At 39.8% G+C, this 24,376-nt stretch overlaps 1 protein-coding gene across 4 annotated transcripts in view; it reads left to right on the forward strand.

The window, feature by feature from the left end:
- Positions 1 to 24,376, forward strand: part of LOC133954750 (pleckstrin homology domain-containing family A member 5-like) — an 85,909-nt gene that overhangs the window by 38,318 nt on the left and 23,215 nt on the right. For all 4 annotated transcript variants that reach the window (XM_062389231.1, XM_062389227.1, XM_062389228.1 and 1 more), the window contains 5 exons: positions 9,353 to 9,436; positions 16,219 to 16,339; positions 16,526 to 16,630; positions 19,395 to 19,467; positions 23,383 to 23,483. In XM_062389231.1, coding sequence (XP_062245215.1) covers positions 9,353 to 9,436; positions 16,219 to 16,339; positions 16,526 to 16,630; positions 19,395 to 19,467; positions 23,383 to 23,483 — 484 coding nt within the window. The remainder of the gene's footprint in view (positions 1 to 9,352; positions 9,437 to 16,218; positions 16,340 to 16,525; positions 16,631 to 19,394; positions 19,468 to 23,382; positions 23,484 to 24,376) is intronic.

Raw genomic sequence — 24,376 nt, forward strand, 5'->3', positions numbered from 1 at the left:
TGTGTAGTGTCAGGTGTTGTAATTGTGTTTTCCCCCCTCATCCCTGACAGTGGGTCTGGATGATCTTTTAAAAAAGCTTTTATCCGTGAATCACAGCCGATTAAGGCCGTAATTACAGCGTTGCCCACTGTCTCTCCTCCAGTGATCCAGACCGCGTCCTCTCATTAATAACCCATTCAGTCAAAACCACATCTTCTAAGCAGCAATTGTCGTTGCTCTTTGATCTTGTGGCGATGCAGGACTTCCTAGGAACACACAGGGAGAAGTTAGACCTGTTCCTCATAATCCTGAATGATCTTCATCTAGGCATGATGTTTGCCGCCTTACTTTGTTGAACTCTTATCTTATCTGACTGACTGGCTAGACATCCAGTACAGTTTAGTGTTATGGCTAACTATTCAACATCATACACATATTTAATGTATTGTGATAGATTGACACATGTCAAACCCACGGGGGGGGGGGGCTCTAGTGCTTGTTCCCCCTATGAGCTCATTCACTGACTATTGTCCTCAGAGCTGGAAACACTGATGCCTCAGCAATGTTTCCTACAGACAGATTTTATTTGTGGTGTTCAGGCTGGGGGGTGGGGCGCTCTCTTATTAAAACTTCCAGTCAGTTGCGAAACATCCCTGCATACACAATCGAACATCTGTTATAGGACACTTTTATCCATTACTTTACTAATTATCACATTCTTGCACATTTTTACACACTCTGTTTCAGCTGGACAATAAATATATTAAAAATATGGGTAGGGGCAAATCTTTTTTTGATTGACCCTCTTGATTAAATCTGTAGATGCGAGGCATATCATGAAAGAGCAGGTCAACAGCAGTAATGGAGGAAACCAGATGCTTTGTTATTGACTGCTGGTCCAGTCCCAGCTCTCTGAGGGGGAGACATCAGTGGGAGAGGAGGAGACATCACTGGGAGAGGAGGGCGGGGCTGCGTTTGCTCTCAGGCTTGGAGTCATGAGGGAAAAACCAGTGTCCTCTACATATTCAACCAAGGCATCCATTAACATTGCAGGCCCAGCATCCTTGTCGGATCTTTATATTTGTATTCATATGGAGAGGAAATTATTGTGAGATGTGGTTGTCCACTATGGGCCTTGAGAGTGAGATATTTTATTTTGTAAAACAGAAGCAGGTAAACATGGTACATGGTGCTAGCTCATACCTTTTTATAGCACTGTGAAATCAGACTTTTTCAGTTTTGAATTGAGTGGTGGAAAGGGGAATGAACATGTGGAAGCAAGAGTTACTGCTCACGTCTTATGACATTTTTTGTCTTTAATCATAAAAATGCAAGAGAGCTGAAGGTAACTTTTGAAATCACCTTTTCCACGTCTCTTTCAAAACATTCTTAGTTTCTTTTCCCTCAAGCCCCCCTTCGAATCTCATCCATCTTTAAATCGTTGGCTTTGATTTAAACTCTTGTACTTTTTGTCCTGCGGTGGATCTACGTAGCTTTAAAATGTGGATGTGATTCTGACCTCACTCTGAGGAAGTGAAGACATAAATATCAAGAAGCGCGTGGTGCAGCACTTTCAGCCCACTGGTCTTTGGTTCCTTTCCCGTATAGCACCGTGAAAGCCATATTGAATGCCCTGCCTGGCCGGCTGACATCTTTAATGAAGCCTGAAATTGAGCAGTGAATGGTTAACAAGGGGAATTTTACGGACACTGAAAATGTAGATAGAAACTCGAGATGTGTGGCTACTGCAATGACATGAAGTTGGCTTGTTTTTTCGCGAATAAATATTTAATCAATCTTTTGTCTGGTGTGGAAGAACTCGGAGCTCGGTTGGTATGATTACTGTGCACTTTTCCTCCACGGTTACTCCCATAAATATGAAATTTCTCTTCCTACAATCTGTGTTTTTATTTTTCCTCAAGACGGCGGCTTGTTTCCGTGGCTCTGTATTCTCCTTGAATAGCCTGTTCCGCCGAGTCACCTTGACACACTTTGCTCAGAGTCACAGCTGCTTAGAGGGAGCTGCTAATTGAACTGTTTGTGGAAAAAAAAGGAGATTTGTTGCCCGAATGAGCAGCTGTTTTCTGTGCATGAGTTAAAACAAGGTCTACGAGTGATGGTCAAAGTCTAATAGGCGTGTTGCTGAAACTATTGACTGTGTTACTATGCATCACCGCGCTGTGGAGAAGGTTTTTGACGTCATATCCGTACAGATCGGTCCTCCCAATTAGTCCAGGATATGCGTCCCAGGTATCAGCATTTTGTGACAGCCCATTGTTTTATTTTGATCCGCTGCACTTCATCTGGCCTCTGTACGACCGCAAAACCCCTAGGTTTTTTTGTCTGCTCTCCCGCTGCCCCCCACATGCCCTCTCACAAACCCGCCTATTCTGCTTATTCAGCTCAGCTTTTGTGGGGAGGTCTATTCATACCTCCATGTCCGTGTGGAATTGAGGCGTCCCAGAGCAGCACTAACGCTCCTCCTATGCTAGTTAAGAGTACTTACCCGATAACACGCAAAAACGCTAATCAGTTCTCGCTGGCCTCGTCCTGCGTCGTGTCCGTGTTCCCTTCCTGTGTAATAGGATTAGATTTATGAGCATTAACAAGAGAATTAATTATTGCTGAAAGGGTCTTTTTAGTGATTTGTAGTCGGATTTGTTTAAGTCACCAAGAGGTTTTCATGCTGGACTCTTATAATATGAAATTATCTCAAAATGAGCGTGATTTTTAACTGCATTTTTTAAATATTTTGGATCCATTTTTAATTAATGATTGAGATAAAGTGTGCTACTTGTAGACAACAGACATGTGGTCTCATTGAGTAATTCGAGTGTCCCTATAGTCACATGTGAGGATGCAGGATTTAACATTACGTGTTCTTATATATAACACTAATATGGAGTAGGGAGTTTGAGCATTTGGCTTAAATAGGATGTTGTGATTTCACAAGCACAGCACTATCAGTGTAAGGGTGTAAACTACTGGACAGTAAACTGTTCTCACTTATGATGCTGGAAAGAGCTCTGAGTAGACCAGCATCTTCTGTGGGCGGAATGTTTCATGAGATCATATCCTTTAGAAGGGAGGCTGGATTGCTTGATTTAATCTGACCTTCACTGGTCACTTCAAGACAAAGTGAGGCACAGTCCTAGAAGCCTTGAAGCAGATTAAAAGGTTAAAAATGATTCACACATATATACATTTTTTATTTCATTGGAAGATGTATAAGAAAGGATCTTGATGACAGGAACGGGTTAATTTGCTTTGAAGGTAAATCTAAAACCACTGGTAAAAAGATTAAATCTTGTAGCAGCATAATTAGATAATGTGTTAAAAGACACATTTTAAAGAGGTTCTAAACATGCCTGTTTGGAATGGGTCATTTGCTTGCAGCTTTTTATTCCATGACCGTTGATTGAGTTGGTCAATTAAAAACTTCTGCTGACTTGTGCGGCTTTCAGATATGCACCTAAATCTGGACCTCTCCTGCCAGTATTATGTCGGAGCGAGCCCATATATACCAGGAAGATTTCCAGAAAATTCACAGCTAGAATGAAGGATGAATTTTTGTCCAAATGCCTTTACTAAATATCCATTACAGCCGAGTCAGTCACTTCTTCTCTCACCATCTTTGATCGGCTATAAACAAAAAAAACACGTCTCTTTCCACATCAGAATGAAAACGTATTGTCCAGCCTCCTGCATGCTCTACCCGTACGTCACTCATCTTCTGAATATTCCAGAGTCCGACCCAGGCAATCTCCTCCTGCATTCTTCATATATGAAAGTCAAATCTGACAAAGGCAAAGTTCATGTCGGAAAACGGTAATGATGAGGACATGCAGGACTCAGTCCGCAGAGCCCTGGGGCCAGTATGGTCAAAGTCACAGAATTTGAATAAAAACCCCCTGTACCCAAATTAGCTACAGCAGTTAAAACTGTTCACAAAGATTTGCAGAGAAGTTTGTTCCAGTTTTTCAACACATGAGGAAACCCCCTCAGTTTTTAGAGTTTCTACACCCTGTGAGGATTGACAAAACAAAGGGCCACAATAATATTTTTATTTTAACCCTAACCCTAACCCCCTTCCATAGAAAATAAGTATGGTATGATGTTAGCTATCCCCATAATTTCTCTTTAGTAGTTAACAAACAACATACTGTGTCACTATTATTTTTCCTTTTCTCTTCTAACTCTCCACTGAACTTGAGATGTTGAAGGAGAGATAATAATGGTGGTATTTGAGATTCTCTGCAGTTCAACAACTTAGTTTTTAATGAACTTTGGACTTAAATAAACAAAGATATTATCTCTGGGTTAATGACCCAAAAGGATATTTGCTGTGTTTGGGTTCAGATATGATATGTGCAAGGTGGAATGTGAACCCGATGTTTGTACCCACCTCCCCTCCTGAAAAAATGCAAGCAGGGTAGATGTGGATTCCAGCTTTAGAATGATTTTTTTTTGTCGGGGGGTCTCCGAACCTTAAATCAATTAAACTGAAATTATATGTTTCAAAACTCATGAAAACCTATCCGCCCCCTCTCTCTATCACACCAGTGTAAAGATCCTTTTAGGAGCCTCTCGGTTGTTTGTGGTTAAACTTTATTAGAAGGGGGAGTAAAGGATCAAAGACCCACCCAGAACAGTAAAACCTAAAGCCGGTGGAGTGTTGACCCCAAAACCTTAAGCTCTTCATTACAGCAGCTCACTGCTAATTGCTGTGGACAGGAGAGTCTAGAGCCCAGAAAACTGCCCGTCTCTCCTCACTCAGTGCTACTCAGCTCCTGGTGCCACTCCTAGTTCCACCATCTCGATGCATCCAAGGTCAAGAGAAGGAGAAACCTCCTGGTGGCCTCCATCCAAACCCACCCTATAAACCAACAACCTCCCTCTGGAGAACAAGAAGGAAATCCTGAGTCTAGTGGAGAACGAAGAGCACAATGTTTTCAAAGCAAAAAAAACCACATTATATGCTCCCCCTACTCTAAAGCCCCGTGATTTTATTTAAACTCAATCTCGACTGATGTGACCACAGACAACATCCCTCAGAGCATGTGTGACCATTATAAATGGTCTTGCGAGATAACATTAGCTGGGAGAGGTATTTTGAAAACATATTTACTCTAATTAAAGTTTTAGTTGATAGTTTTGCAGCATCAAGTGATTTTGATACCATAATGACTGCTGTCATCAACTTTAATTGCATTGTTTTCTAGTTAGGTCTAGAAAAGAAAACTTGTGCTACTTAAGACAAGGAAATCAACACACTTACTTTGTCAGCAACTTTTTTGCAATATTATATTTGAATAGAATAACAAAATGGCTCAAGGAGCAGACAACCACTGATGGTTGTGGGCTACTTTTGTAGGTTGTTCAAAAGGGATTTTATTCCACTACTAAACATGTTTTTTGTAACTTATCCTGCTTGTTCGGGTCCACACATATTAACCACAGCCATCGTGTTACTTCATCTCCCCATGTTTTCCGCTGAGGTTTAAGAACTCGCTGTCCTCTCTGTATCACATATATCATGTTGGAAATGTGTAGGGCCTTCTCAAATAGCTTCCGCCCTTATAGGTGCAGGGGTGCTTTTGATCTTGCACGACCTCCCTGTAAAAACACTGACCTCGGACACGTATGCAAAACGTTACTTAACGCCAGGAGGGTCCTTTAATTTTAATCTGTAACTCCAAGCACCTCTTACTGTTTATTTTTATGTTTTAACCATATTTGAAAATGTATTAGTCAATACCATGCTTCACATCGTGTGATCTTATATCTTAAATATTTATGATTTATATTTATTTTAGGTTAATAAACAGTGCCCGTTAAAGTCAAACAATTTGAACTATATACCTCTGCCAAGCTGCCTTTATGAAACTACATTTAAATTCACTAGATCCAGATTTTTATTTGGATCTGCACCAAATTTCACAGACGCGTAGGTTTGTCCCGTCAACATGCCTGCATTCTCTGAGAAATCAACAAATAAACAAAAATCAACAAAAATAAGGTTGAAAAATCCTGCAATGTTAAAGAAAGTGGAGCAAAAATCCTGGATTCCACCCATTTCAGATCCACACAAAAATTGTATGGGTTATTATCCTACAAGAAAACCTAGCTAAATGATAGAGACAAGAAAAAACTGATATTTACATACCCTCCTTGGTGGAGGTAGTTAATTAGATGTATCATTTAATAGAGTTAAAAGTTAATATTTCCCGATGTTTAAATTGTCCACACTGAGGTCAGTGTGAGGCTGAGTTATAAAAAAAAAAGAAGAAGCCTAATGCATGTGTACACCACAAAGTGATTAAGATAATTTAGTGTGACCCCACAAAAGAAAAAGGTTACATAAACCTGTGTGTCAGGCATCTCTCTTGTTTGATTCAGTGTCCCCTCAAATAGTCCTGATGAACAGGTGCTGATAATGACTCCTGTGTTTTAATCAGCGGTGGTGGGGTTTTGGTCCGGGGCCAAGCTCCAGTATCGAGTTCCTATGGCTGATATTTCAGCAAACACCTGTCCAACACTACTTACATATACAGAAACTGACGTGACAACGAACAACTTGACCATATTGGAGCCTTCTCTTGGTGTGGAGAAGAGTAGACGTTGCCCTTTTGAATATCGTATTCTGGTCCGCTTGATTCTAAGAAATATGTCTCTGTCTCTTTTGGCTGTTTACTTTGGCAGTTTTAACTCTGACATTTTTCATTGGACAAGTAGTGTACATTCGTTTTCTCTGAACTTGTGTACTCATACTCATTTACTGTACTATGAATTAGAGGCAAAGAGACTTCACCACATGGACCACTGAACCAAAAAATGATGTGTAAGCAAACTGCAGACTGCAAATACTAGCAAGTAAAAAAATTGTTTGGTTCAGTGCTCATGCAAGACATTTTGCTTGATTGAAAACATAATATTTTTAGAAACAAACACTGCAAAATGATGTACAGATAGCCTGCCTATTGCATAATTGAGAGGTTGTATTCCCTTCGCATATGATACATGGTAATGCATCACTCTTAATTTATTGCAGTTTTTGCAGTTGTGGCTGTCACTGTTTTATGGACACATTTTCAACCTCTCAATGTAAGACTATGTATCTAAGGTGGGTTTTCAATTAAAAAAATATTTTTTTATATCCTTAAAGGTATCAAAAAGTTTTTGATTCCCTCTAATGAAATGGCATTGGCAGTTAATTGGTGGCTAAAGATACCCTTTTATTAGGACCTCTTCTTCTTTTAGGTATGGTTAAAGGTAGAGTTTGTAACTTGTTTTCCGAAACACTCTTTATCTAACTTGTCGAAAACCTCTTCACATTCAGATGTATTAGGACTTCGATAAAGAAGTTAAGTTCTCTCACAGAACAGTTTTTAACACGTCCACTAATTTCATTAAAATAAAATGATTGAATCGCATACCTGTCTGTCACTAACTAACCAACCTGCCTGCCTGTCCTGTCACTGCACATGACCAGAGTCGTTAGTGGCGGCGATAGTGCAGATACTAAAGTCAGAATTTAGCATGTGGGTCACAGAAATGTTCTTCTCTCAGTTATCAGGCACTGCACGATCATGTGTTTTGGGTGCGTAGTTTGACAAGAAGGCTGATGGGAGGGGATGGGATATTTGCTATATAGGTGGCATTTTCTTTCAGTGTAGCCTGCACTTGCTTAGGTTTTCTAAGCCATATTTTGTCATTATTTAGAAGGAAAGCAAAAGTTTGATTAATCAAACATTTAATTTTTTTCATTTGTTTTTTGGAACTCGTTCTTTATTGTAATTGTTAATTCAAATCTGCATGACATCTTACTTTTAACCCACCGTGGTGTTCGGACTCTCTCTCAAACCCTTTAAATCCGCAGCCAGTCAACCTATGTGCCGAGTAGTGCAGGCATGTGTGATGGGATACCGAAGGAAAACGGTGCCGTTGTTCTGCCCCAATACCGCACAGAGTGCTCTGCTGCCAACAGTGCCTCCAGTAATTATAGACCAGAGCTGTGGAGACGCTTGCTCTCCAGGCTAAACTGAAACCAAACCCCCTATTTCATACTTGGTATTCACTCTTTCCCGTACATGAATACCCAGTGTTTAAAAACTGTTATTTTTGGGCTGTAGCTTTGCTCTCCTGTATTTAGAGTTCAGCATGGCGTGAACTGGAATATAGAATAAATATTCACGTAAAGGCAGTAGTAGCTTTGGAGACTGTTGTTGACACTACGGCTCTTTCCTTTATGTCTCCTCTGAAGCTGTTAATATACTTGATTATAGATTTTCTATCTCTGAATCTTTGGTTATAACATAAGAATCTGATGACCTGGATCTTCATGTTACATTAATTAATCAGTCTAGTCATTATTCCAAGGATGATGTAATAGAAACAAGTTGATTAAGGGTTTACTAGTAAACATTAGAGAGCAGTGAAGCTTATCCTTCTTTCTGGAAAGTTTACTGAGCCCTCTGCCTCCAGGGCTGTCACATCTCACACAGCACTGAGCAGGCTCCGGTGCATTTGAAACTGCTCTTGCTGTAATGGCTCTAGTCAATCGGTTCCTACTTTCCAAAGCCCACATGGTTTGTGTCCTCACATGGAAATCATGTAAGGGTGGAAGTGGTGTGTTGTAATTTTGTGATAGGATGGGCGGGGGGCATCTTCTATGCCTCTGTCGTTAGCTGGTGAGTTTAGAATGGCATGACGTTCTTATTTAGGTTTTGGTCATGATTATAGAAGCTGTTTGGTAAAGACCAATGTACTCGAAGTCTAAATCGATCAAATGCTGTTTTCCCCTTTTGTATATTGTTGTAAATGGCTTAAGTTGTGAGTTTTTTTGCTGCAAACCTTTTGCAACATTTCCGGTTTCAAAGCTCTCAATAATTTTTGTTGACTGAATCCATTCATTTGTTGTGACAAGGTTTTTATTTTTGAGATATTGGCAGTACCTGAAGATGCCTGTTTTCATACCGTAGAGTCGTGGCACTTAGTTACAGTCCATTTAGATTCTCCAGTTAACCTAAACACAGTCTGAATGTCTTTGGACTGTGGGAGAATCCCAGAGAACCTGATAACCCACATAGATACAGGGAGATCCTGCAAACTCCACACAGTAAGACCTCGGCCAAATCAAGATTTGAACAAACTCGATGTGAGTCAACAATGCTAAATGCCGCACCATCGTGCTGCCCTCATTTCATGAAGTTTCCAGATAATATTTGCACACTGTGTATCCCTCTACCTGGCCAATACAAAGTGACCTCAGCTGGTGTCAACCCTTTGAAAATATAAAGGTGTTCAGGGCATCACAGCATATCCATATTGATCACTAATTTTTGCCTTTTCCTCTCTATCCTTTTCTCAACAGTCACAATGAGCGGAAGGTGACCTGTAAGCATCCTGTCTCAGGCGTACCCTCACAAGACAACTGCATCTTTGTCATCAACGAACAGTAAGTCTCTTGTTTATGCTTCAGAATGCCACTGGGTAGCATTTTTTAACACTATTGTATGTTGATGCTGAAACTCGTTATGTGTAGGAACAAAACGTTTCACAACATAGTGCTGGGCGATATGACTTTAAATCAATATCAAAATTATTTCAGCTACCTATCCTCTTGGCAAAAGCCTTAAAATCAAGGGCTAACTTACTCAATTCAAGAGGTTTTTGTGGCAGAATTGGGCAGTTGTTTTCTGTCAGTGCCAAGGCAGGGTTAATAGCCTTAATGCTAATGGCCAACAGTTGAAAGCCATTGTATCATGTATACATCAGCTTGTGGGAATACCATGATTCACAGTCCCGTCGTTGTGACCTGGTCAAAAGGTCACAGCCTTTTCATTTGTCATAAGTACGAGATAAAGTCCAACAATGTCATGTCCATGTGGTCATCTGCTGTGCTCTCAGCGTAACACTCATCACATGTCTGCCCACATGATGAGATGGTTTAAAGGTTATCTTGAACTTTCACTTCAAGAGGAACTACTCTGTGAATATAAATGTGGTCAGTGTGTGTTTTCCTCAGAAATTGCTAGTGCTCCCTTGTCCAGTTAATGGTGCTTTGTCTACAGTCCTGCACAATGTCCAACAGAAAAAATATGGTATTTACTGTTGTGAAATTTTGGCCGTCTTTGCAGATTCCGTGTCCCAATCGGTAAACATACAAATGCACTAGACTGTTTGCATCACAGACTGCACACTGACATTAACCTCAACTCTTATCTCCCTTCCCCCTAGCCTAGGCTAGTTGTGCAATTCTCCCTTTCTCACTTCCCTTATAATCCTTTGTAAAAGCAGATTTCCAACGATGACATACTAATGCACTGAAGTCGTGTCATCACAACTGGTGTCAATTATTTTATAGAGCAACAAAATGCTAATTGAAAAACGTTCCGTGTTAAGATGTGAAACTTCATTCCCATGTGGGAAACTGTTGCCAGAGATCCATAAATAATGCAGGAGGAATTCCCTAATGATCCATCACAGGCACCAGTTTCAGCTTTTTTCAGTATGTGGCAAAAAATTCTGAAATCCTGGTTTTACTGAAATACACAGATTTTCCAAATACGTCAATATTTTCATGACCTGCATTTGTTTAAGCAGAGACTGAAAAAGAGCGTGTTGTGCAAGAACTGTCACCCTGCACTCTCTTGACACATTCCTTTGCACACTGTTACTCTCACATCTGTGCTGTTTTTCACCCCGAGTGGGAAAAAAAACATACCAGCGAAGATGGTATCTCATTTAGAAATTGGTGTTTTATCGTTTTTAAGATAAGATGCTAAATTAATCTATATCAGATGAGCTGGAGGTCAATTTCTTCAAGGCAAACAGCAAGGAGATGAATCTAATACCGGATTCATTGTTGTTTTTAAGTTCAGTACAGCTCTTTCCATCCAACTGTTAGCTATGTTTTAGAAATAGTAATGAGGAGGAAAATCTTTACGTTGGCTGAGTAATAAAAGGCAAAGACAGATTTAAGCTGCCACAGGGATTAAGAAGCCAGGCTAGAAATCACTGACTAATCTTCTCTGGACTTTAAGTAAATACAAAATACAAAACTTCAGCTTCAATTTGGTCTTTTTAATTCCAAGTACCTACTATATAATTAAGTAAAACATTTGAAGGAGATCCTTTCCACCAAGCTCAAGACATATAATAAGAATAAAACATTTATAAATACAGCCAAAAGGGAAAGTTAAGATGGAGTTGACCTGGATTTGTTTTGGGTTAACAGATTAGAGAAAGGAGACAAATTCTACTCTCAGACTGTACTTTTATCCCATTATAGATAAAAAGAGACAATGTCTTTCTTGATGTGAAAAATCTCTTTAAACATCCATGAAGTCAGTTGTCACTGTGGTTGTACTGCACATTGTCGGGGAAAGTTTGCTCTGATCAGGACAGACACTCAATTATTTGCTTCAGAGGAAGAACTCTCTCTCAGGCTCTCAATGTTATGCAAATAAAGCACAACTACTTTGACCTGGAATACAAACAGAAAAGGTTTGTTGCCCTTATTACAGTTATTGTGGCCTCTGTTTCAAGGCTCAGTGTCAGTCTTTATGCAGATTGTACTGGCAAGTTTGACAAATACATGTCAGCAACTCCCAGTAGTGAACTCCACTGTGTTACTGTGGAGGGACCAGTTTGAGCTGTGACTCGTACGTTATCCTCTCATAATCCGCTTTAACATTGTTTATAGGTAAAACAAAGTTGACATTACAAAGACAGCAGTCACTCATACTTACCCTCTCAGTTATGCCGGGAGGTGCACGTTCCTGCTCGAGTCATGGGTCAGGCACATTCTTGACACGTGACTACACCTTCCTCACCCTCGGAGAATGTCAGCCTCAGCAATCTTCCGGACCTACTGTACATGTCTGAGCATAATTTTAGTGGTGCACATGATCATTTGCACAGCAATGTTTGTGTGGCATATGAAACACAATTGGCAAATAGCATTGTAGGATGATTCATATTCCAATCAGGGCTGGTTTCTACAAGTTTAATCCAAATTACACACACAAAAGTTGTGTCTCAATTCTGGGGCTGAATCGTTCGGAGGATGCACTCTCTGTGAATTTGTATAGACTGCGAAGGCCGAACCAAAATTAGACCATCTGATCTTTTAGAGGTTTTCTGTAATCACCTTCAACAGCTCGCACTATCCTTATTGCTGTTGCCTAACAACAAGAAATGGAGAAAGTTTTAATGTGTTTTGGTTAATAATCCTTGTTGTGCACACTAACAATAGACTGTAAGTCGTTTGAATGGTGTTTTACCGGGTGACCTGTTATGGATTTGCATTCCAAAGTCTGGTCAGGGTGAACCTTTCTGTTAGTATCACGTCAGGCCTCATAAACAACGCAGGCAGTTCTTTACAAACCAAGGCCAACTTGTACATCCTCTATTAGAGCACAACTCTGTTAAGTGTTAATTTTTCCTTGACAACAATTAATGTGTAAACACCCCTTCATACAAAATGGTAAAGGAACTGTATTTATTCAATGCTTCCAGTCTTATCGTCCACTCAAATCGCAAGTACTGCAATCATCCATTCACACACACCTTTGTACATTGTCGATCAGCCTTTAGGAGCAATTTTGGATTCAAGGAAACTTCTGAATGGAGGAGCCTGCAGGGATTGACCCACTGATCTTCTCTACCTCCAGAGCCACAGCCGCCATATTCTGTGTCCCCACTGGAAGTAATGGCTACATTTACTGTAGAGTTCTCACTATGTTGTTTTGCTATGTTAGAGCTGGGTGATATGACCCAATATAAAATAATATACAATATACTCGCCTTAATATAAAAAATATATTGTAAAATAAACACTTTTCTATGTGAGTTAAATTCAGAAACAAGATTTCTGTCCTCCATTGGGGCCAAAGGATGACCATAAGTCAGCATTATATGACCCCCTAATTAATAAGTTTCAGTTTTGAAAACCTTTAGCATTAGCTTGCCATGCTGCCTGATGTTGAATGATGATTAATTTCAAAATGATAATAATGCATTAGTTACTTTCAGAAACACTGGACTGTTACAGAACAAAGCCACATCAATGCAGGTATGACTGCAATAACTATTAGTATCTGTACATGTTCGATTTTATCTCTGAGGTAAAGAACCTGCGATGGTGTACAAGAGTACAGCTTGCCTTATTCTTCTCGTCTTTTTTGTTCATTTAAAAAATGATGGTCAGCTTCACCACCAAACAAAAGTCTTTATGGCACAAATTTTCTTTAGAAATGCTGTGTGGTCATTTAAAAAAACGCACCCTCAGCCGCTCAGCTTAGTGTTTGCTTAGAATGGCAACACACAGACCCAGTGCACTCACACAAATGCACAAAATCCATGACCATGATGTGACACTAATACACAAGGGGTGGTCTTCCTATGTGGTATTGCTGTTAGGTTTTGTTTTTTGGTATCTTTGTTTGTTCACATATGTTGCTCAAACTTTCTCATTTATTGTTTTATTTAACATGGAACACGCAAATATTATATGTAGCTGTACCACAGATGATATAGCAGCATTAGTAAGTGTGGCCTATGCTGAACTTAAAAGTTAATGAATAGTGTTAAATATTTAGATTGGGTTAAATTGTAAAGGTATGATTGAAAAGTCATATTGTTTGTTTGTGGTGATCCCTCCAGAGGATTTTGCATAATTTAGCTTACAACCAAACCAACCAACAAACAGACAAGGGTAGAATCACATATTTGGTGGAGGAACAGGAAAGTGAATGTGAATTGTTAGAGTAAGTGTAGTTATCTGGAGGTGCAGCTCATCCACAACCATTTTTTTGCAGGTTAATGAAAGTTTTTTATTTAAGTTAACCAGGTAACCTTTTATTTTATTATTTACACATATGAACATAGCAATATGCTCCTACAACAGCTTTGCAAATACTTAGAGTATAGTAGCTTTTTTTCCTTCCTCTTAGTTGACCATGCTTGGCTCTTTTAGGTTTCCAGTTGAGATCCTCATTCACTTCGCTGTTCACATAGAGCTGTGGGAAATTACTCTGTACAATACAATATCCACTGCTTTTTGGGTGACAAGCTGCATCATAAACAAGAAAACTGTAATTCAAAGCAGACAAACATTGAAAACAGCTTGTTGTGGATATGAACATATGTCATCCATGTTGTGTCCCATGCTAACACGTTAGTGGAAGCCAGTCAGAGCAAAGTCTCATGTCAAAGTATAAATATGAAGCAGTTGGTGGTCTCCATTGCGTGTGTGCATTGTGTTTGACATAAAGGGTTGAGAAGTAAATACTGGAGAGGCCCAGACAGGGAAACAAACCTTGGAAGCTTTGTCTACACGACTGCAGATTTTTTTTTTTTTTTTAAGGATATTTCACCCTTGCTTTAAAAACAAATCTCTCCTCAATAATCTGTCGATATGCTGAAACTGGTATATATCACCCATTGATTTTGGTGCATGCTCATTAAACAAAGCAGTAGTAGGCATACACCACAAGCTGTGACATCATCGTTTCTAATGGGCTCTGTTTTACTCATACACACTAATGCACATAAAATTAAATCAGCTTGTTTGTAAAAAATAAGTTGTTATACTTAAAATCCTGTTTCTGTGTGGACGAGAGGCCCAAAAGTGGAGAAAAGTTTGTTTTGCAATATATCCGCATTAGTCTGGTGAGGGCATGAAGAACAAGACTGGTCAGAAACGTTAGTGAACGATCTCAGTGGGATGCTTTGGTTTACTCTTACATTATCCTTTGGTTTTCAAACAAAAGTATAATTTCATATCACAAAAAACCATTGTTGTTCATCATTTTGTTTAGCTCATTGAATCACTCCAAATGCAGTAGATTTACTGGAAGTATATTTTTACTGCATATCTTCTTCTGTATCTTTTTTCTTTATCTTCTGGTTGTCATTGGGCTATGGCAGCTAATCTGACACACTGGCTACTTTTCAATTTCACAGCAGGCATATTGATTATCAGGCCCAAACTAATTATCAACAAGGAGCCAACACACACACTATCACACTGGAGCTCATAGGCTGGAAATGGTTTATCGGCTAACGAGAGCATCAAATAGAGCAGTTTATCTGTTAAAGTGAGTCAGCTCCCCACCTTTGTTTTGATGACAAGAACACACATCATTGATTACGGTTCACTTAGGATTTCGTCCGTCACTGGAAGTGCTGAAAGTCTCTGGAGCTCATTTCCTGGAGCCACCTCATTAGATACAGAAGAATTCAAACCTCAGCGGCTGCTCAACACTCTGCACAATAAGCTATTTCGGACTGACCAGTTGAAAATTGTGCACACTTCAACTCAAGAGACCATTAGTAACCCACTTCCCTGATAGTGACCATGGGAATGTGTCACCTCTACACAGAACCCCAATTATATATTCCACAATCTAAGGCGACCAATTAACTTTAATGATAAAATAAATACTCATTCTTGTATAAGTCCAGTGTGAAGTTACATAATAATAAGATTATGCATGATTATGATAAAAGTATGGAGTTGTTTTTATCAATGTTAACAGTCTTGTCCTTGTGTCTGACAGATGATAGACTGAACGATTGTAGGTTATCTAGATAGATGTACCGTTTCATCTGAAGCCTTTAAATGTTGGGATATTAATTGATTTAGCAGGGTAGAGTTTGCAGCAAGAGTTAGCAGTCTCTGTCCCTATTCAATGACCTGGAACCATTTTATCTGAGAGATCACACTTTCTTTCACTGCTGCAGTATTTCTGCTCCACTCTGGTTTCCCTGTCTTGTTCCCTCTAGACCACAATGTTGTTCCCTTCCTAAAGAATGTAGGACATATCCATGAGCCAGACACAACAAGGTGTTCTATCCTATCTTGTATTTTCAAACTAGCTACACTTTTCCACATTTGCTGTAAAGAAAGCTTTGTAGACATCCTGGCCTGAATCAACTGCTGTAATTGCCATATTCCAATATTCTGGACAGACACTGCAGTGCATTAAAAGACGATAGAGGAATGGACATGTATCTATGGTGACATGGTGGGAGTAATTGGCTTTATCCATAGGTGTGGGTTGAGTTCTTATTATAATAGGTTAAACTTTAAAAGAGAGAGAAACCAGAGAATAAAGGCTGCTTCCTCCTATTCTCCTCCTCTTATTGGGATCACAAATTTAAATCGGTTTTCTATATCTCTGTCTTATAATTTTCCTATTTTCTCACTGCACTTTGTTCTTTTTATTTCAGATCTTCCTCTAAAGTGCCAGCGAATGAGAAGAAGGATCAAGCACTTAACATCATGAGTGAGGCCGCAAACTACACAGGTGGCTCGGACTATGCCGCTAACCCCGGTAGCCCAGCAGGAAGAGTACGTATCACACATTATTACCATTGGATTATCAAGCATGTCTTTTAAGTAGGGGATATAATGTAAACCCAACTTAAATTATTTGTAATTCCTTTTTGATAGTTTGAGAAAAGTTTAGGAAAAAGTAGTTGTTTCTTTGTGGATCAAGCTCACTTTGCTGGTTATTCATTGATGCTCTTTTTCTAGCCCTCAAGGCCTTCCAAAAAGATTCATAATTTCGGGAAGAGATCCAACTCTATCAGGAGGAATCCTGGTGCCCCAGTAATGAAGAAAAACTGGCTTTATAAACAGGTAAGCAAGAACACATGTCACCAAGCTTAACTTTATGTGTATTCCAGTAAATCGCCCAATAAAGTGTTGAGAGGCAGAATATGTAAATTAGTTTGATTTCAAGCCATTCTTGTGACATGGCTCTGTGGATTGCCATTAAATCTGGTCCAGATCATAAATTCCATGTAAAGATGAATTCTACTATCTTCGTTTATTCCTTTCCTGTATTTTGTGATTATCATGTAGCACGTTATCATAGCGGCGTAAATTATGTCTGCTTTAAATGATTAAAAAACATAGATAGATTAATCTCAAAGAGAAAATATGTTTTGTACTAAATTTTGCCTCTTCCTAAAAACAATCCAGTATCAGTTAGGCTGTAGTTAGCACTGGCAGAGCTTATTAGTATGCTGATGTTTGCCGTTGTGCCTCAGTGAAGTCTCACACAGATGCTAGCATGACTGTGTAGTCATGTTAGAATGAAGCTATCCAATCCATTACACATAACAACATATGGCAGAACAACATCAATATTAACAATAATAATTCATATTGAGCTTTATTTGACAATTGACTACAAAGTGATTTGATATTGATGTTCAGATGTTCACATTAGTTTATTTTATTTGTTTTTAATAAATATATTTGTAATAATGCAACTGATAATTAGAACTGAGGATATTTTAGAAAGTTTCTGTATTTAGCATAGTTTGGGAACATGAAATCATCTTATTAATGCAGACTACAATTTCCCTTCTTCTTACACAAGGAACAAGGCTTATGTTCTCCCTCCCTCTGTAACCTACTCTTAGCACAAAGTAAGCTTCTTTTTGAAATCTCACAGGATCCGAACATTTCTTTTGTCCAGTGTTTCTGCTCAGCCAGTCAACCAGCACGGCCACTGTTTAAATACCAATCCCTCATCGCAGCTCCCTGGTTACTTGCAGCAGAGTGAAGAGGGGGGCGCTTGAGGCGGCTCTCAGCCAGCCAGGGCTCTCTCGTGCTTCCTATAAGTGGGGGACTCATTTAGTTTTGATTGCAGCCTCCCGGCACAGTTTTGTGAACACATGATGGCCTCCTTTGGTACAGCTGCCAGCTGCTGTTTCTTTGGGAACCTCAATCGGGGTGACGTAGAGCAAGCTAAAGACTCAAAAATCTGCTACTCTGAACAGAAGCTGGATTTGCACTTTTATTTTCCAGCCTCATTGAAACCTGGAAGCTATTGAAGTCCTTGGTTGAGGGAACGCTACAGCCTTTCAGATCCTTTGGGAGAACAAAGTGATTGATGCAAAAGCCTATTTTTTTTTTCTCCCGCTGAACAGAGGACTACCTAACAGAACCTTTGATTTCTGAAGTTTATTCATCAACACCTTGTAAACCCTGTGGTTGGGACTTTGATTGTACAGAGAGAGGGTGGCAAAAGAATGGTTGCTAGGAAATTTGAATCTAATGTTACATTTTAGATATGGCTCCAAACTGCACAGCATCTGGCTTTGTGAAATAAGTTTTGTTCTAATGTGTTTAACATGCTGGTTCGCAGAACCGAATTTCCATTTAGAATAAACTGCAGTCCACATGCCATTTGACCATAATGACAGAGTTGTTGAGGTCCCTCCCCCCTGCGTTTGTCCCTCGGTGGGATCCACGATCAAGGACTCAAGTTTTCCAATAAAGCAAATGGAGGGTTAATACCCTTATCCTCACCCTTCATCCGTTTAATGCTGCAGCCTGAAAACCCTCTTGATCACGGCGTAGCAATACTGAAGAACAACTTAAGCACTGGATTTTTTGGGGGGGCCACTAAGCAACATGCTTTGAAAGTGAAAGCTGGTTCTTGGTTGAGAATACAGAAGAGCTCTCTGATAATTGTTTTGCATCATATTAGAAAAACTAAAATGTTTCCCCCTGAGCAAAATAAATGTCCCTAACTACATTACACAAATTTGTAAAATTGATAAAAATGTACTCCATGAATGTAACTTATTTACATACATTTTAAATTACCAAAAAGTCCAAGGAGGGACTTTATACCACAATATACAGGCACATAAAGACAAAACAAGGAAAAGGATATCAGTTGTTTTAGTGACATGTCAGTTGGAAGTTTATGATAAGGGACATTTTTTGTCTTACAGCAGCGATGAGGACAGTCCAAACAGACACCATTTTGAATGCAATATATGAGTAAACATGCAACAAAAACACACAAAATTTAGAAAAGATATGATAGAAATGATTATGGAGTGTAAACAGAGTATCCCCAGTGTTTGTTGATTATATACAGTGTGACAGATTGCACTTCAGCATTTCAATTGCACTGATAGGAATGATTATTGCACTGCTCAATTTAGATAAACCTGGGTTTGGCCCAGAATTGTTTTGTGTGGTCCACTGGGAGCAGAGCTGCTTGTACAGTGTAACATCAGCAGCAAGGAACCACCTGTGATGGATTATCACAGCTCCTTCAGTGACGGTCTGTCTATCAGAGATGACAGCTCTCATTCCCCTCTGTCCCATCACCTCAACTGGGTCAGAGGGGTATCCCTGAGCTGAGCTGGCCCTCCCAATGGGTCTATCTAGTTTCTTTCCTGCCAGGATTCTTTGATTCATAGCAACTTTTTAAAAAGCCCATCATCATCGAGTGATATGTAGCCTAATGGTTAATCACTTGGAATGAATTCAATGAGGCAACCATACCAACCTCTTTTTCTTTGTCATTTCAAAATGTAACCCCCTCCCCTAGCAGGTGGTGTAACTGTATTCTGTTCCTCTGCTCTCTTTGCAGGATAGTACAGGGATGAAGCTGTGGAAGAAAAGGTGGTTCGTGCTGTCGGACCTGTGCCTCTTCTACTACAGAGGTGAGTCCTGTCCACGTGGCTGACAGCACGTTTCATTTGTATGGAGCTGCTAACGACAGTGATTGGTTTGGATTAGTAGGTCACTGAGCTTGTGACCTTCAGAGTACCACAAGGCGTTTTCTTGGCGATTGCAAGTCTCTGTGGTGAGCTGCCTGTCAGGACCAACTGAACAGGCGTATTAATCAAAAGGGCTCTACTGTCGTCAGACTTGATATTTAAAGGATAAATTTTCCCCAAAGCAAAGCCAGGGTTTTACACAAGGCTAAGATGCTGCCATAAGCATAGCAGGAAATTGGATTTCACATGTCCAGTTACCATAGATGATTTTTTTTTTTTGCATACTTTTTTTGCGTAATCCATGGATTCAGATACTGTACATCAAACAGAAATGATCTGGGTAATATTTACCTATTTATTTATATCCTCTAATTCCACGTTAAAGAGACATCATACTGTATCATTAGTCTCTCTTTTTGAACATCTTATACTTGTAATTTAGTAAAGACAACCAATGTTTATTTTAGTAAAAACAACCCATGTCTTCCACTGGTGTGTGCACGGTGGTGCAGTGGTATGCACTGTCGTCTTACAGTAAAAAAGATTTGGGGTTTGAACCTGAACATTTCTTGGTGGAGTTTGCATATTATCCAAATGTGTGCGTGAATTTGTTCTGTTCAGTTGTGTGCTTCCTGAGACGTCTCATTTACCCAGTTGTGAAGTTGTTCCGATCTTGATGTGTTTTGTGCATTCAAGCCGGAATGTGTAAAAACATGGATACTGTACCTAAATGTGTTGTAATTATGTGTTCAGACCGATAAACAACACCTTGACATCTCATTTCAATATTTGCTGTTCTGTCCCGTCTAGCAAGACACACAACACAAGCACAAGACAAGCTCCCCGTCTTCCCCAAGTGCCACAGAGAACAAATCTTTCCATCAACCAATGTATTTATAAAAAAATGCACAATATAAATCAAAAGCAGTCATTTACCTTCATTGTGCACAAAGGCCAAAATAACAAACAAACAAATATATCTCGAAATCAACATTATCATCTGTCACAAAATGAAAAAAATACAAATCAGTCAAAGCCAGGAGTTTGACAGAGATTCCAAAGAACAAAGTAATGATGTGGCCGGTTGGAATTGACGGAGAGGAGTGTCCCCTTGCAGCTCAACCACAACATATTGGGTCTGAGCAGGAGGCCAATCATCTGCTAAATCTACCACAGTCCACCTATCACAACCTCGTCCTGGCACAGACCTATTTGAATACATTTTCTCACACGTCCGGTCATCTTTCACCATGAGAAAAGAAAACATACATCCACTACTGAAAATACACAATAGCAGTTATAACATTCCATAATACCCAAGATCAGAGAAAAAGGATTAGGTGTGGTTTATGCATGTTAATCATTAAACCGTCTGTTTTGGCTAAATGGTTTGGTGTTAGGCGCTTGTTAGGACAGACATACAGTTTGCATGTGTGTATATGATGGGTTCACTTTCAAAGCTCTTATTAAAAGCTGATGTAAAATTATGTTAATTGGTTTCCGCAACTTTGCCAAACATTTTCCAACATGTTGCTTTGGCATTCACGTGAAATTTACAAGTCAGAAGCAAATCTCTCAAATGCATTAGGACCTGCAGCTTATAAGTCGACCAGAGACTCTGAAGAGTAGCTAATGAATGGACAGAACATATCTTTCCTGTAATTAATCGTTTACTTTGATTGAAGTGGAAACTTAATGTTTTATTTATATGACCATTGCCACTGTCCGCATTCGGTTTTTCTTATGTGGGACCTGTAGGCCAGTTTAAAGCAGTTTTCCATTTAATTAGTAATGTCTGGCTGTCCTTATAAATCTCTCTCTTTGCTACTGTTGCCCAGCAGGAATATATTTGCAAGCTTTTGGTGGGATTTTTTTTATAAGCTGCCCCCTGACTGGGCATTTCAGCATTTCATATCAAATATTGACACAGCTGTGTCCGAGAGCCTTGTGCCTGAGAGCTTTCCTATTGGAAAGAAGTGAATACTGTGAATGACTGGGGCTGTTAGGTAACTGTAGACTAGGTGTACTGTTGCTGTAGCTACAGAGAAAGTCTTGCGTGCCCCTCTGCGCACATCATGTGGATGCAGTCGTCATTTCTGCTGATCAGGAGGACATCCAGTCTGTGTTGTTTCCGTCTGCCAGTCCTGTCGCCTTCTTTCCGCCCACTGACTGACAAAAGCCACAGACGACAGCGGACGGGCTGATGTTAGGAAATTGTATCCATCAGCAGTGAGTGGGCAGAGGGGTCATGAACTGAGCTGCCCTGCAACTAAACACAGCAGCTATCTGTTGTCGTGATCTGAGCATTGTGGTGCACTCAGGATCTTCCACCATGTTAGCTGGAGTGCAGAGACCTTTCTGCAGAAGACGCTGTGTTTATGTGTGTTTTTATAGAGAGAAGCAGAGACACAGAGTCTTGATGAATAAATGAATGTGGAGCCAGTGGGCTCAGGTTCACCTGATGCTGGTGATCAATTTAACTTCCCTTATAACTTCATTAGTTGATGCATGGCTCGAACATAGCTTCAGGGCAAACAGATCTACGAATAAACTAGCAGAGGCCGACCAGAGGTCAGCTATCTTTCAGAAATATGACTCACTGTTCATATTGAGCCTGTACAGAATGATTGGACCCTGTTTTTTTGATGCTATTTTTTTGAAATTTGCTGAATTTATCTCGAAAGCATCAATATGTGAAGTTGACTGGGGGAAAAAAGAAAAGAAGCTGGTGTCTGTGGCCTTCGCATGACTGTAATAAACATGACCAATTTCATTTGGTCCAAATGAAATGATTCGCTGGTGTCACTCATCGACCGGCCTGCCTGCTCACACCCTGCCCTCGGTCACGCTGCACATAACCGGAGGCTTTACAAAGCGGAGAGGCATACACCTATGAAGTAGAGATGATAGTCGTAGGTTAGTGAGCGAGTCACAGAAAAGTCACCTTGCAGCATGTGACGAGAAGGTCGATGGGGGGGTTGCGATGTATCGTTGCAAATTGTATTCTGGCTAGCTTTTTTTTATAGGCTTCCCAACCCTAGCTGTAAGACTTTAAAACCTCTTCTACATCAGAATGAGCAGAAATTCACAGGTTTTCCAAACTTGAGTAAACCTGCTTAATAAGGCGATTTACTTCTTTCTTTTTTGCCTTTCTGTTTTCCCCCATCATATTCAACGTTAGGAACGCACCGACAACTGATGTGCTCTCTCACCTCACTTTCCTTCCAAAGTCGTACGTTCACCCTGGTGAAGAGCGCCGATTGTAGCCGGAGCCCATTAAAACCTGTGTCTGCTGCAGAGTCATTTGACCTGGGAGTTGATACTGATGTATCCATTCACATTGTAGACAAAAGCCACATGTAACTGAGTGTTGGTGGGTCTTCTGACAAGTGGATTAGGGGCTAAACAACATGCGTCCAGCCAACACTCGCACACAAACATGCACACATACCACAGTGCCTGCCTGTTATATTTTGATTTCCTGCTCTGTTTAGTGTAAGCAGTGCAGATTGCTTATATCAAATTGATAGGTCAAGCAATTCTCTGCTTAAAACTCTGGACTCTGTAATCCCTCCTGTGGAGAGTGCGCCATTGTCAATGTGGAGCCCTGTCTGCTAAATGAATGAGGATTAGAGAAGCGGGCCACAGAGGACATCAAATCAATGCTCATCTTTCCTGCTGATTGGACTCGATCCCCGTCACTCATTTGACAAACACTCCAATTTTTTGCATTTTCTCACTGTGGACATGGTTCTGAATTTTTTTTAATGTTCAACAGAGTTCAGTATAGTGTCATCAAGAAAAATATAATCACAGAACAGTTCCTAATTCAATGTGTTTATTTGTTTTAATCTGCAGATGAAAAGGAGGAGGGGATACTGGGCAGCATCCTCCTGCCGAGCTTTTATATATCTATGCTGTCTGTGGATGATCACATCAACAGAAAATATGCCTTCAAGGTCAGTGCATGGTTTCAGTCCTGTCAATCTTTGTAATACTCCACATTTTGTTTTATATTGTTGAGCCTAGAAAGGTGAAGTATAGTTTTAGTTTTTGGAAAGAAAAAATGAAAGGTCAATCAATTAAATGAAAGAGCTTATGAGGTTAGAAAGATGATTTTACTGTGGTGGTCGGAGTGTATATTTTCACAATGTTTTCTTTTAGCTTCTTGTTTGTAAATATATTTGAGATTGTATTGCTCAATTTAACTTAAATTTGTTATCTGTCAAAACCAGAACATAACTTACATTTTCCTTTTGATGAGGCTCACCAGTGGAAATATGTATGCATATATATATTTAAAACCAGATAAGTACTCAGGATAGTGCATTTTTCCACTCAGGCCCAAAAGTCCCATTTTTAAACTACGTTAACAATCACTAGATCAGGATTTTTATTATGATCTTCACCAAACTCGTTGGAAATGTTGGATCTGCCTGTTTATCCATATCCAGTCGCAAATGTATTGGGTTTTTCCTTGGTTCATGCCCCAGCCCTCCACAAATCTCATGGAAATCAGTAGCACAGTTTTTGAGTAATCCTGCTGACAGACAGACAAACAAACGAAATTGAAAACATGACCTACTAAGGGGAGGTAATTAACTTTTTTTGTATATGTTTTCTGAGCCAGTGGGACTTTAAAGCATTGACCTGATGGCAGCAACTAAAAGTATTGCTAGACAGCATGAACGTTTTTGAGGCTTAGAAAGCAAATACGTCATATTTGACTACTATTGCACTACAATACTCCGTGGCCTCAGAAAACCCAAGGTCCAGGCCGACAAGCATATTTTTCTGGGATCTCAGTGGCGTGTAGAGTATTTGACTGTGGATCCCTCGTAAACCCTGAGAG

This window comes from Platichthys flesus, chromosome 6 (assembly GCF_949316205.1).
Source record: "Platichthys flesus chromosome 6, fPlaFle2.1, whole genome shotgun sequence".
Lineage (NCBI taxonomy): Eukaryota > Metazoa > Chordata > Actinopteri > Pleuronectiformes > Pleuronectidae > Platichthys > Platichthys flesus.